The sequence below is a fragment of the Brachycentrus maculatus genome, unplaced genomic scaffold, assembly GCF_059751285.1.
Source record: "Brachycentrus maculatus isolate JH-2025_06_01 unplaced genomic scaffold, ASM5975128v1 h1tg000125l, whole genome shotgun sequence".
NCBI lineage: Eukaryota > Metazoa > Arthropoda > Insecta > Trichoptera > Brachycentridae > Brachycentrus > Brachycentrus maculatus.
This window is the reverse complement of record NW_028280878.1, coordinates 378,128-393,505: the sequence shown is the minus strand read 5'-3', so window position 1 is coordinate 393,505 and position 15,378 is coordinate 378,128. Positions and strand designations below refer to the sequence as shown.

Below are 15,378 nucleotides of genomic sequence, written 5' to 3'. Positions count from 1 at the left end.
TAATGATAAAGTTGTAGACCAACAGTGTTCAGTTATCACAAAATTTTATTATGTATGTTTTTTTATATTTACTTAACTCTGTTGCTATAAGATTTCATTATCAACCTGTAAAATTATCACACATTTTCTCTATATTCATTGAGATGCTCTTCTCAATATATCTAAACGGGTTTATTTCTATTGCATTTTTAAGTATATATATGTAACTATTTAAATTGAACCATTATTTAATTGTGGAATGTCATTTGCCTTAATTTCATAATTTCTGAGGAAACCGCTGGTCAGGTGTTAGCCAAAATGTATTCTTCAAACCCCCATCCGGACCCAATGGTGCATAGGGCACTGCATCATATAAACACAGTGTTATCTTGATTGTTAACACGTGAAGGAAATGTGATAAGCCCTTCGCTTCAGGTAATATTGAATAAATGTTAGAGTGAAAAATGAAGAATATTTATTTGACCTCACCATGGTAATTGAAACCGGGACCTCCAGTATGATAGCCAAGCGTGCTGACCATTACGCTATGGAGGCGGACCCAAATTGTTTAGTTTGGTTTATTTACATATTCATTTCAAAGTTTTATAATTTTTATAAACAATGATGCTGTAAAATTTGAATATTGATGTTACGAAAAATCATTTGATACTTGTGTTACTTTTATTATATTTTTCATCTTATTTAAAAGTTTATAAAATGTTTATCAATCGTGGGTAGTATTGTGAATGTTTATCATTTTATAAAGTCGTTACTTAACACATTGGGTGAAGCACCGTGCTTACAGATGTAAGCACGGTGCTTCAGTTGTCAGATGACAACTCCCTTGTTTGGTAGCTAAAAATATTATTGTCTTTGTTTTTATTGACTTACCCGAGCAGTCTTGTTTCCATTTGTTGGTAATGATTTTCTGCAGCGACAATTTTCACGCCAAAATTCAACTGTCCAGTGGTTAAACGATATTGTTTCTTACAATCTTCTTCTGTTTTGTCCGTTTATGACAGTAATATTTTATTTATTTTTAAATAATAAATTTCTTGGTAAATACCACTATTTCTTAAAATCCAATATTTATTTTTATTTATTTATTTAAACTTCATGTACAAAAAATAAATAAGTACGTTGGCGGGCTTATTGCTAAAAAGCAATATCTTCCAACCAATCAAATTATGACACGTGTTTCGATGAATTTCGCATCATTTAATGAATGAAAATGATGCGGAATGCATCGAAACACGTGTCATAATGGATTTTAAGAAATAGTGGTATTTACCAAATGAAATTCAAATTAAAAATGGATAAATCTTACTTAAAAGTGACTACTAAAACAATTGTAAAAATATTGTTCTTGCCAATAATTTATTTAAAAAAATTATATTGGATTTTTTGAAAGAGCAGCTTAAAATACTTATATTTCTTTCACTCTTATTGATAAGAATTCAAAGGATAAAATAAAACCATATTGAATGTTGAATTTCCTTTATTTGTATGTATAAATTTCAATCAATATATTTCAATTTGTTGTCAAACAAGCCACAAAAGTGTCAATAAGCTTTTGTAATTAAAATATTAAAATACAATGTGGATTTAAAATGAAACACTAAGAGATACACAAATCAAGATAGAATAAAGAGGCACGTAATGAGACAGGTTAATATTTTTCTATATACACTTACAGTAAAAACATAAATTATATAAAAATGTAAATCTAAAAACGTTGACTATGCAACCAATCTGGTTTTTACTAATCTATAATAAAATAAATATACAATGTTTAAATATACAGTAAAACCTCGATATAACGGGCTGATTGTGGGGAGGGGGTGTTTGTTAAAGCTGAAAGTCCGTTATATAAAAAAAGGTTTAAAATTAATAAAACGTTAAACAAAAAAAAAATATAAACACTGTATTAAGATAAAAATGAACAATACAAAACATACGAAATTCTACATATTAAAATGTGAATACATTCCGAATGGACTCGTCATGAAGTGACGTTGATGTTTGATACCGACACACTTGCTTTCGGTAATTCTGCTTTGAAAAAGGATCAAGTTTTCTTTGCACTTTTGAAGTTTGGTGGTATTTTTCATAATCAACTCATTGAAGTTACGAAAATGCGTACAATACAGACTATTCATCAGATAACTTCGTTATCTGATGAATAGTCGATAAATATTATTAGATAGTCGACACTGGTAATTTCATTTTTGACAATGTTATTGTTGCTCCAGCTAGGTGCAGCCTACGAGTACGACAGCATTATTTCTGAAATTGTAGTGCTAGACGTATGACACGATTGTCATGGCCGCTAAAAATTGTTTACTGCGACACTTGAATTTAAGCATGTAAAATACTAACAGGATACATATTTGTATTTTTTTTTACATTTGACCTGATTTTTGTCTGTTAAATAGAGGTCTGTTATATGGAGGTTTTACTGTACTTTCAAAAGACGGTTTTTGTTAGGCTCAAAATTGGACTGAAGTGCATATAGTCATGCATTACATACTATTAAAAATACAGTTTCTAAATGATTCCAAAATATTAAATTTACAATTGTATTTTTTTTACATTTGACCAGATTTTTGTCCTTTATATCCTGTCTGTTATATAAGTCTGTCAAATAGAGGTCTGTTATATGGAGGTTTTACTGTTCTTTCAAAAGACGGTTTTTGTTAGGCTCAAAATTGGACTGAAGTGCGTATAGTTATGCATTACATACTATTAAAAATACAAGTTTCTAAATGATTCCAAAATATTAAATTTAGATACTAATTTTTTGGACGTTATCGTTCCACACAAGTTATTCCATTAAAAATTTAAAAGATATCTTTTCAAATACAACGCAAATTGCGGAATGTTCATTATATTCATTAAAAAATGTGTTAAAGAAACAACTATTTTAATATTAAGCTAGACTAAAATGTCTACTCAGATCTAAATTTTAATATTAATTTTTCTGAAGTGCGTTTGCAAGAATAATTGTTGCCACAAATAATTATGTGAGTTAAGAACATAATATTTACAAGGTGAGAATGCAGAGTAAAATCTAAAAGGATTAATAGTGTTTTACTATGGAATAAAAATATAAATATTTACAGAATAAATCTAATCCAATCTCAGAATAATTTATACACGCAGCTTTTCAAAACGCCTCACATCGATATTCGTTTCATTACTCATGACCATGACACATTGTTAGTAAAATAACAAATTTATTTATATAATAATGTAAAAATACCACATACTTTGTATTACAAATAATATACAGAAATAAGTAAACATAAACACGAGAAAATAAATATTTCCAATTGCTGATACAATAAGATTATACGGAATGTTTGCTAATGTTGGTACAGGTGGCACAAAATTAATTACCCTATCGGAAGAATAATAAAAACCCTTATCCGCACCCCAATGGTGCATAGGGCACTGCGTCATATAAATGCAGTGTTATCTTCATCGTTTACACATGAAGGAAAGGTGATCAGCCCTCCGCTTCAGGGTAATATTGAATAAATATTACAGTGAAAAAATCACTCATATTTATTTTTACCCCCCCCTGGGAATCGAACCCGGGTCCTCCAGAACGGTAGCCGAGCGTGCTGACCATTACATTACGGAGGCGGACTATCGGAAGATGTTTAAATTTTTGTCAATGGCGTCGTTCGTCAATCGTATTTGAAATTTGTGAACTAGACAGCTGCAGTATACAAACAAATTGATAAAACGGGCACAAATGTGTATCAAAAATGGCGGCAGGCACTTGACGGATAAAATCTTTTCCACGTAACAGAAAAAAATTAGAGGTCCAAATAAAGATTTCCATCACTCAAAATCGTTTTTTTTTAATTTAGTAAAAAAGTTATTCATCAACAAAATTGGAAGATTAATTTTGCACCACCCTGAATCTGTTTGTATACTGCAGCTGTCTAGTCAAATATGATTGACGTACTATGCCATTTGCAAAAATTATAACATCTCCCGATAGGGTGATTGATTTTGTGCCACCCTGTATATGACTGTATTATGCCTATTCTAAGGACCATTGCATAACACTGGTGTCCATTCCTCCGGTAGATATAAGTCTGGTATCATCGTGCAAGAAGCTGACGCTTGTCACGTGGCTGGAATGACCGCCATACTGATGGCACAGCGACTGAAAAAGAAGAATAAAATTGTCGTAAAAATTTTTCAAGAAATCAGTTGGATGTATATTGAAAGTACACATATCGCTCACTCCTTTCAAGAACGTCATAAATCAAAAATTGTCAATTTTCAGTTGTGCATGTTTTCAGAATGCCTAAACAATGTACTATATCCCAGCAAAAGCGGCATATTTTTAACTTTATATTTACCCGCTACATGGCAGAAAGTGTTGTTTTTGCATTTGAAAAAAAAGGTATTGCTTAATAATTTTTTAATATATACTAAATATGTTTCAAATGGATAAAAAACCTTCAGGTTTTACCTAAAAAGATCTGATGCACAGTAAAAAGTTCATTAAGTGGTTTGATATTAATTTTTAATACATTGTATTATATTTTTAAACTTTCAAAACGTTCTCCTGAAAAATAAAGTTTTTTGATTTATGGCATTCTTGAAAGGAGTGAGCGATATGTTACATACAAAAAAAAAGATCTTGGGTGTCTTCCAATTGATATTGACTAACTGAAAATGTGAATTGAAAGAACTTCGCAAAATTTGAGAGTTTTCACAAAAGCTAGAAATTGTTTATTAATTAAACATTCAAAGACCCATAAGGATAGCAGATATATCTCAAGAGAAATGAAGCATATTTTTATAATTGAAGAAATATATAAGTCTTGGCATTCATAGATTTTATTATCTAGCATTGGCTGGCTTATGTTGTCACTTTATAAACTGCGTAACATTCACCATTCTGTGTATTATTGAACATCTACATTGCATCAATTTTCGAAATATATGGTTTTATAAAAATCGCATTTGTAAATTGAAACTGCCATCTGTTGAGCAAAAATATAGTTAAGGACCTCTTAAAACAGCTAGGGAAATCTGCCCATCATTTTAATCATTATTATGGAATATTGCAAAATACTGAACTGCTAATTTCCATTCTACAGAACTCGTTGAAGAAAATTGATTTATAAATCATCTAATTAATTGGCAAATATGTCATCTATTTGATTATAAACATAGTTACATGGAAGCTCTTTTGGCGTTTGAGTTAGGCGACGTAACATCTAATAACAATCCCATTATTTTTTCCCGCTGATATTTGACATTTATATCCGGAATATATTAGACTTAACATTAGTACACAAATGAGATGGTTGTAAAATGAGGAGTGTTATACAGTAATATATTATTTTTAACTTACTTTTGGTTGAGTAACGGGATAAGAGAAAAGTTTAACTTTGCCAAAGTCGTCCCCTGTACACATCAGTCGCTTATCGTGTGACGCTTCACATGAGTTGATGTCGGTACCGTCGGCATTTTCAGGCCATATCCCGATGGTTTGGAAGGATAGCGTACATGTGTTAGTGTCCCACTCAATATCTCGCAGGCTAGATGTTGCTGTCACTTGACGACATGTTGAAGGGTTCCCTGCGAAAATAAATGTACTTTTCTTAATCTCCAGCAAATAATGATGGAGAAAGTAGAGAATAGAAGTGACATATACAGAAAAAGGTAGTCTTAGATCTGCTACCTAAGGAAAGAAGACTGGAAATCAATGTGCTCAGGACCTCTTTGTTCATTCCAGATATTCTAGGATAGCGTTAAATTGATTAGAGACACATAAATAAAAGAATAACTTAATTTATATTGTTGGAAAACTGCATTAAATTACAGATAGAATGATAAGAAAATTATTGATAATGTATATAGAAATAAATATGTAATAATTACTTACAGTAAAGGAGTTCATAATCTCCGGAATTACTCCTCAAGTATTGGCTATCAGCTGACCAGTCCACATGTGTGATGTAACTCGAGTGGCCCTATAACATTAAAATAAATCGATCAGAAGAGATACAAATATTTGAAGGACGTAAAAATATTGTTCTGTTTGCAAGCAATTTTAGATTACATTTTTCTGGTTTATACATAATGCCTTTCTCTGTTCGCATTTCTTGGCAATATTTCAAATGCTTACAGGTATCAATAGGGTTTAAAATATAAACAAAAGGATGCAACGATACAAAGTATAAACCAAATAAATTATCCGTTTTTAAGAGCTGTGATATTCTAATAAGTTTAATATAAGCACTTACTCTGCTAATAATATAATATAATCATTAAATAACAAAATTATAATATTTCATGCCGTTTTCTACAATGCATAATACAAAATTATAGGATCTCATTTCTGTCATAAAAAGAAGTATACTAGTTGATAGTTTATAGAGAAAACAAAAAAATACTTAATTTTTCATACTTAACTTAAAAAAATACTTAATTTAAGTTTCTAAGAGCTTTTAAAAGATACACAAAAATAATTTATTTCATGTATTTAAATTTACTACCGACATTTCTTTGCGGAACTGCATTTTATAAAAGTCATAGAACACAAATTATGTGTATAAATTGGTGGTCATTTACAACATCACACAATTTTATATGGGTAACGGTAAAATCTAGTTTTTGGTCAAAAGTAAATAAAGCGAAAAAAGCTATACACGTAATTGGTGTTTTATTTCTTGTAATGTAATTAAACAAAATACAAACAGAAATAAGCTGGGATATTTGTACACCAACAGAGTTCTGGTTTTTCATGAGATGTAGCAAGGACAGTGAAGATAAAAATAAAGATGTAAAATTCCAAAATAATATTCCAAATTAAAACTTTAATCAGAGTTTTAATATGAAATACATTTTTATGAGATTATTGCATTATCATTGGTTATAGAATAATGATAAATCACAATATATAAAAATATATCATAATACCAATTGCATAGTTACAAACTCTACATAGTTATTATTTCATTAAACTAAAAATAAAAGCACATTAGGTATTGTAACTAACATATGTACATATATCGCTCACTCCTTTCAACAACGTCGTATATCAAAAATCGTCAATTTTCAGTTGTCCATGTTTTCGGAATGCCCAGAAAAAGTACTATATCCCAGCAAAAGTAGAATATTTTTAACTTAATATTTACCCGCAACAGGACAGGAAAAGTTGTTCTTGCATTTTGAAGAAAAGGTATTATTTTATATTTTTTTTAAGTATCCTAAATATTTTTCAAACGGAGAAAAAACATTCAGGTTTTACCTAAAAAGATCTATTACGCAGTAAAAAGTTTAATAAGCGGCTTGATATTTATTTTTAATACATTTCATTGTATTTTTAAACTTTAAAAACGATCTCCTGAAAATGACGTTGTTGAAAGGAGTGAACGATATGTAAAAAAATCTATGTCGCTTAGAAGTATCAATATTATAATGATTACCGATTTTCTTTTTCTCTCTGACGCCTTCCATTTTGAAGCATTGGGAATGATTTGTTTGTAATATGGTACAATTTATATTAGGGGTACATAAAAGTGATGAAATGAATACAAAAATTATTGAATTATTAAACTTCACATAATAAGGGAGAAGTTATCACAAATGAATTATGTAATTAAATATATCGCAATAATTTTTATTATGACTTTTTCAGGGTTATTATGCTATTTTGAGTCGAAACTCGTATTTGCTGACATTCTAGCAAAATTGTTCATCAGGGCGATTTCCCAAAGAATTTTAGGATGTAGCTCCTTCAATATCAGTATGTACATAGCTTACAACTTGTTATTAGCTGGTTTAAATGTTAATTCACCATTTGACCCATGATTAAACAACACATTATTCAAATTTCAAAAGGTTTTATATATAGGTGACAACACAAGGTTTTTTTTCCAGAATAATCTTCATAGGATATACATATATGGTTTAAATTAACATGATTGAAGAAACCTTCTTTGATGGATGAAATTTTTATCTGAATTATTTCACATTTCAGGAAACACCTTAAATTATGATTTTCAACTTTATTTTACCAATGACGAGTCGTAAGCCCTGTAAATACTCTAGACTTCTATATTCCCGTTGAAATGGAATAAAGTTCTTCATCTTTGTCGGGATATCAATAAAATCTTTATGTAATATTTAAAAAAATATATATCCCATACAGTAGGTTATGGTTTTGCATTTTTTAAAGATATGTGCATTTACGAAAGTTATATAAATAACGCATTCGAATTCTTACCATGCATTTTCCAAGACGACTGTATCGTCGTGCTTCTTCATCCAATTGGTAAATGTAGATGAAATTGTCCCGCGATCCAAAGGCCACGTAATGACCATCTGGGGAGTATTTGATGCACTGAATAGGCTCCGCCCTAAATAAAAAAGTTATTAAATTGGATATCTATTACTAATTTTTGTGTGTCAGTTTTGTAAAGAAACAAATATGTAAATGGGAGAAATCTCTGCTAAGGCGAGTAATTGTGATTGTGTATTTTCACAGCTCATGCTCCAAAATAAAAATATTCACTTTTTTCCAAAACAAATACACACAAAGATTGCCAGAAACCTGTCCAACTACACTGGACTATGTGTAATATACCTAGTAAGTAGCCATGAAGTAGAAAAAACCTTTTATTTTTGGAAGATGACACTGATCTTATGCCAAATAAATCAATCATTAGAAAAATTCATGATTATATGATATGTTGTATTTACCCATCAGTATTTGTAGCTATTAATTCCCTTGTAACGGAATCAAACACCATCCATTTGCCAGTCAGGCATCCGACTGCAACCACTGATCCATCTCGTGAAAATGCACAGCTTTGAGCTCTTTCCTGCAAGACAATAAAATATGAAAAAGCATTAAAATAATAATATTAATCTATTATATACTATGGGGCGGAGAACCAGACTGTCTGGCACATAGTGGAGGAGTTCCCTACCAGAAGACATCCTACTGGTCTTAAAGACCTTCATGAGGCTACGCCAGGAGAAGTCAAGTGGATGGAGAGTCTGGACCTGTGCCTGTAATGCAGCTGAACAGCCTAGAGAACTCTGTACTTTTTATCTTACGCCATGAAAAAAAATACATTTAGCCCCTTATGCTATATTTCATTTATATGCAATGGCATGTTAACTAACTAGTAATCAAACTGCTAATGGTACTCTGTTTACTTTAAAAAAAAAGGATGATTACGTAATAGAATAGTCCTACAGTGAACAATCCCAAAGTGATATCATTCAAACCCAACGTTCAATCAAATAGTTGACAAGTAAACTTACGCCAATGTCCTTACTCCAGACAGTAGAATGTGATAAACCATCCCACATCTGCAGTAAGCGATCCCATCCGGCTGTGGCAAACTGTGCTACAGTGGGGTGACAAGCCAATCCCCATAATTCATCCAGATGACCTGTAAATTTTCATATTTATTTTATAAAAGAATTGCAATAAAATACTCAAATATATCCATTTTAATGTAAAAATTTATGCATTGGTGTAAGCATAATATTTTTTTTCTATAAATATAAAGAGTTGGCGTGGAACACTTCTTTTGTGATGTCCTTCAGCTCTCGTCGCATTTGCCTTAATCTAGGGAATTGTTCAAATCTTCTTCCTTTCAAAGGTCTTTTCAGTTTAGGTACAAAGAAGAAGTTAGAAGGAGCGAGATTAGGTGAGTAGGGTAGGTGGGAAAGAACAGTGATCGAATGTTTGGACAAAAACTCACGAGTACTGAAACCTGAATAGGCTGAAGTTGATCAAACGGCAATGCTCCAGCCTATCCAGCCCCAAACTCAAAAGACCTTAGAAGTGAGAAAATTTGAGACGATTCCCAAGATTAAAGCAAATAAGTATGTGTGTTAGAAAGGTGAATACTTTGAAGAGAACCCAGACATGTGACTTCTAAATGAAGTACATTTTGTTTCATACCATCAGTCTAAATATTAATTGAACAGGTCAGGTAAATATATATTTTTTAAATCAGTTGATATATACTAACCTAGTACTGCCGGAGAGAATCCGAGAACCAAATCTCCCTGAAGGATGCAATTTTTTGTTGTGCCAATGAGTATTTGTGATCCACGTCCTTCTGCTAGCACTCTCACTCCACCAAAATGTCCTTCAATCTGAAGTAAATAAAAAATTGATTCAAAATATGCTTAAAGTCTCTCTATGTTATTTATTTTATAACAACATAGAAATGTATATAGGAACGAGTCTGTATATTAGTTGTGACTTTGTAAAGTAGAGGCGATGCAAATACATACTAAATAGTAGATGATAATTTGTTTTAAATAGTAAATATGTATGTATGTAAAACAATTTCTTGAGACTGGTTGTATGAATAAAACAGAAAAATGAAACTATGAAACTTTTATTATTAATTTTTTATTATTTTGTTAGTTAATAAAAATAAGATTTGACACTGACAGAAACACCCTCTCACTGGGTGACTGCCAAATTAATAAAAAAAAATAAAAAAAATAATAACTTAATATTTTACTTTTTTCTACCATTAGTAATAAAATTGACCTGCATTTTAACAAAAGTCTTACCGATCCTTCCATTCCTGTGGGAGTAAGTTCAGAGTCCAGCTGCACAATCCTATTGTCCTTTCCTCCTCCAGATATCACGGATCCATCCTTCAGGACACAGATGGAGAATATACTGCCTTCATGAACCCCTCGGACATACTTATTAATCGTATTTGTTCCACGTCCCCAGATTATTATGTTTCCGCTTGAATCTCCAGAAATAACATCACCTAAAATCACAATGCAAATATGTTTATTTTTGACTGACTTTGATGAATGGAAAAGAGTTCTTTCTCAAGTTAAGAGAAAGTAAGTAATTCGTGTTCATTTTATTTGAAGAAATGAGGTAGGAGAACAAAAGAGGTGTTGGAAGACCCCAAAAGAGATGGTCCGACGACGTAGTCGCTGTGGGGGGTAGAAACTGGCTGCAAGCAGCAACCGACCAGAGGGAATGGAAAGAAGAAGAGGAGGCCTAAATCCAGCAGTGGAGGGCTCATGAAGGAGAAGAAAAATATGTATGGGTATGTAACCCCAAGTGCCCCATACATTACTGCAATTTTCTATTTCTTGCCTACTTTATATATAAGACAAGCTTACTATTCTTGCTAACCGCGTCTTCTTGGCAATGTAAAAAAAATATTATTAAAAATTCCAATAAAAATAAACAGATGTTATTTGTATATAGCTTTGCTTGAGTTGGAAAAGGTAAAAAACACAATTTAAACAATTTCCAGAGAGATGTCCTCCGTGAATCAGTAAATTAAAGTTGTTTTACTATCAATTTTTTGTAATTATTATATTGAATAAATTATAATTGTACGTTAATCATGCACTGTATACAGCTTAAGGTTTATTGCTAACTGCAGTTCTTGTACAGAGTGATAAAAAAAATAATTATTGGTTTTGAAATGTGTACTATTATTTAAAACAAACACTAAACATACCATTATGGTTAAAAGCAAGGCAGGTGACGTATTTAGGTTTATCTCTATTTTCAAACACCCCCATACGCTTGTAGAGGGTCCCTCCTTGGTCCAAATTCCAAAAGGCTATGTGACTCTTTCCGCAAGTCACAATCTGGTTCCTATCTAACGGATGGAACTCGGCGGCTACCACTGTATCCACGGAGCACTGAAAAATGCATTAAAAAATATTAATTAACAAAAAGAAATAAGTAGAGAATACGGCGTATTTACTAGTGACATAAGAAAGGTCGTTTGATTTAATTTATATTATTCATTAGTCGTTAATACAAAAAAAAATTACAAAATTAAATGTAATCTTATAATATTATTTTTTGACATCTCATCAAAGATGAAGAAGAATATGGAAGTCTGGGCATTTACGGGGCTGACTCAAATTCTTGGAAGTTCTATATATATGAACCAATTAAGAAAACTTGTTCTTGAATCACTAGAACTTCACTAGAGACATCTATTGGTGAGATTTGAGTAGTGTGGTTGCCAATAATGGGTAGAATTGGTGAATGTTACACGTGTGTAAAGTGGTCACTTAAACCAGCCGATGACGGTCGTCAGCCCCGTAAATGCCCAGACTTCCATATTCTTCTTCATCTTTGATGAGATGTCAAAAAATAATATGAAAATAACTCCTGTAATTGGAGATAATCCAGATTTTGTGAACAAGTATTTGGACACACTCAAAATGTTGTAATCTTATAATTGCAGAATTAAGAATCATTTAATTAAAATAAAACACATTTCTTAAAAAACGAAATATGTAAAGTACAGTTACTAGCTGCCTTAATAGTATAATAGGTGTCTCAAATTAAGATGAAACATCTATCGTTTATATTTATATAGAATATGGAAGCTGAGCATCCCAGGCATCTGGCATTTGGCTGGATTCTTCCATCTTCTTTCGTAAATAAACGATAGGTATTTCATCCCAATTTGAGACACCTATAATATTGATATATCATCTGTGAATAATCCAGTGTCTGAAAAATAAAAAATTGTTGCCTAAAAAGTATAAATGAATAAATAATGCATTATTGAACCTGTCATATCTAGCGTGTTCATATGTACTATCCAATCAGGACATGTTAGCACTGTTGATATTGTAAAATTTTTGCATTAGCGCAAATTATTCATTCATTTCACCAGAAAAAATTATTGCATTTGGACCTTCCTTACTGACCCTATATGAGTAAATTTTGACAAACCACATTGCATGTCTGTCACATTGCTTTTCTTCAAGGTGTCCTGGATGGATATATAAACATGGGTCAAAAGGACAATATTAAAAGTATCATGTCAAACCTTTGTCTCTGTGACTTTGCTGCCCTTTTCTCCTCGCTGCCATTCCCAAACTGAGATATTATGTTCAGCTTTCCCATCCACTGCACACAGGAGAGTTCCACCATCGGCCCGAGAGAAAGAGAGGCAACATATTTCTCTCTCCATATCATTAGCACCAATCACAGCCAGGGTTGACAGGGAAACTGAATTCCACACTCTGATATGAGGCTGGGAAAAGGAATTCTTTATTAGACGTGAAAGAGTATTAAATTTTTTTAAAGAAACAGAAATTGTGAAAATACATGGAATAATTAAATAGACGAGAAGACTGAATATTAGTATTGATTTGTATTGGTTATTGTTTTTTTATTGTTGTATAACAGTGTGTCCACTTCTTAAGTGTAATGGTTAGAGCGTTAAGTTGCCTTACTGGAGGCCCCAGGTTTGATTCCAAGGGGATCAATATAAATAATGGTGACTTTCCATTCTAATAGTTATTTTGATATTACCATGTATAAAAATGTAACAGGTAAGAGGTTATTTTTTACCGCAATAGCACTGCTGGCTGTCGAACTTAACAGTAACACACGATATACTAAAAATTACTCATGGCGGACATCATGCTTCTAAAGAGGTGCCAAAATATTGCTTAAACACAAGAATTTTGAAATTAAACATATTGGAAATATGTGTCTCATCTTTCCTTTTTTTTCATTTACCCTGGCTGAGCCACAGAAAGTAGTACAATAATCAAATAAACATGGAGATTAAAAAATATCTGCATAAATATCTGAAATGTGATTAGCAGGGTTAGGAACTTAATTCATGATATCGATGTATATTGCATACATTATGTAGTTACTGATTATATAAGTTATTTGTGTGAAAACCATTAGTGAATAAAAAATTTAAAATCCCAAATGGCATGCAATTTATGTCGTGGTTTTTATGTATCCTGACATGCAAGCAATTTGTGAACAATGTATATTCAATAACATCAGATATTCAATTTAATCACTTTAGCCATGGTTATGCATGTGTCCTTGACCGTAGAATGGATAATAAATGGTATTGTAATTTTTTCCCATTAAGATATATTGAAAATTTTCTATAACATTTATTGGTCAATGATATTTATTGTACATAGATGTAAACCAGTCACAAATGTTCTAGGCTTAGAAAAGTCACAGTGTTTAGTACATTTGCCCCAATATTTGCTACATATGTTGATAATTATGGATTGTATTATCAAAATTGAAAAGTATCTGTTATTTTTTCTAATGACTCCATATACTAATGAATTGGATATTAAATAACAAGGACCCACCCTTTTTAAGTACATTGTTTGTTATCAGACAATGTAATGGAAACATAATCTAATTAGAGTAATTGCTAATGGATTGTTTGATAATATTACATGGACTAATTAAAACCTTAAAATCATAAAACGTTTTCTAGAAAAACTCATTATTTTTAGAAATAGGTGCATACCTAATCTATACAGTAAGGTAATAATGCAAGCATTATAATTATGAATAACATCACAGTCATGTCATATCAGATAATCACATCATCAATCTTAACAATAAAGCACTAAAAAAATATTTGGAAATCAATGTATGGAATCTTTTTCATCTTTTTCAAATTGAAATTTGCAAATAATGAATAACGCACTACATTGTACCACAATGAAGTTATCTTAGGCATTAAATATATAAAAGGTGACAAATCTTAGTGTCCAGGGTGATATGTATGTTTAGTAAATATTTCAGTAGAAAAAAAACACTAATTGTTATTTTAACCTTCTGGGAATAAAACCCGGGGCATCAATAATGACAGATAAAATCGCTTTCCACTGCATTATGGAGGCAGATAATATTTTAATAGGGAAAAACTTGAATCCAAAAATATTTGTGTTTAAAACAACCAATTGTGTGTTTAAGATCAGCAATTTTATTTAAATAACTTTGTATACTAAAATCACTATAGTATAGGTATATATGTATCAGTATTTTAAAACGGAGGCGGATTTGTCCGCCTCCGTAGTGCAATGGTCAGCACGCTTCGGTCCCGGGTTCGATTCCAAGGGGGGTAAAAATAAATTTAAGTGATTTTTTCACTGTAATATTTATTTATTACCATGGACTGGTACCTGAAGCGGAGGGCTGATCACCTTTCCTTCATGTGTAAAACGATCATGATAACACTGCGTTTATAAGACACAGTGCCCTATGCACCATTGGGGTGCGGATAAGGGTTTTATTTTATAATTTATTTTAAAACAGTAAATCATTTAAAAATTAATGAATTAAATACAAAATTGTCTATAAGATATAATATATTTTTCCAATGCCCTATCTATCGACTATCTAAAAAATATCTAAAATTTTGACTATCGTAAAATGTATGATAATAATAAAAACTCACATTTTATCGAATACATTTAAAAAATAAGTGCAACATATAAAATACAAACAAAATATCTGTATAAACTAAGATACACGATAGTTATCACTACATTCTTTAGATGTGTTGCCTCAGTGCTCCCCACACATTAGATGTCCGTTATAAATTT

At 31.3% G+C, this 15,378-nt stretch overlaps 1 protein-coding gene across 7 annotated transcripts in view; it reads right to left on the bottom strand.

The window, feature by feature from the left end:
* Positions 1 to 1,463: 1,463 nt before the first annotated feature.
* The window catches only part of LOC148309395 (echinoderm microtubule-associated protein-like 2), a 139,185-nt gene continuing 125,270 nt past the window's right edge, over positions 1,464 to 15,378 (bottom strand). For all 7 annotated transcript variants that reach the window (XM_088260158.1, XM_088260153.1, XM_088260157.1 and 4 more), the window contains 10 exons: positions 12,825 to 13,031; positions 11,487 to 11,673; positions 10,564 to 10,772; positions 10,008 to 10,134; positions 9,289 to 9,419; positions 8,719 to 8,840; positions 8,243 to 8,375; positions 5,897 to 5,984; positions 5,363 to 5,589; positions 1,464 to 4,159 (listed from right to left, as the gene is read on the bottom strand). In XM_088260158.1, the coding sequence (XP_088116284.1) occupies positions 4,034 to 4,159; positions 5,363 to 5,589; positions 5,897 to 5,984; positions 8,243 to 8,375; positions 8,719 to 8,840; positions 9,289 to 9,419; positions 10,008 to 10,134; positions 10,564 to 10,772; positions 11,487 to 11,673; positions 12,825 to 13,031 (1,557 nt within the window). In that variant the 3' untranslated portion in view covers positions 1,464 to 4,033. The remainder of the gene's footprint in view (positions 4,160 to 5,362; positions 5,590 to 5,896; positions 5,985 to 8,242; positions 8,376 to 8,718; positions 8,841 to 9,288; positions 9,420 to 10,007; positions 10,135 to 10,563; positions 10,773 to 11,486; positions 11,674 to 12,824; positions 13,032 to 15,378) is intronic.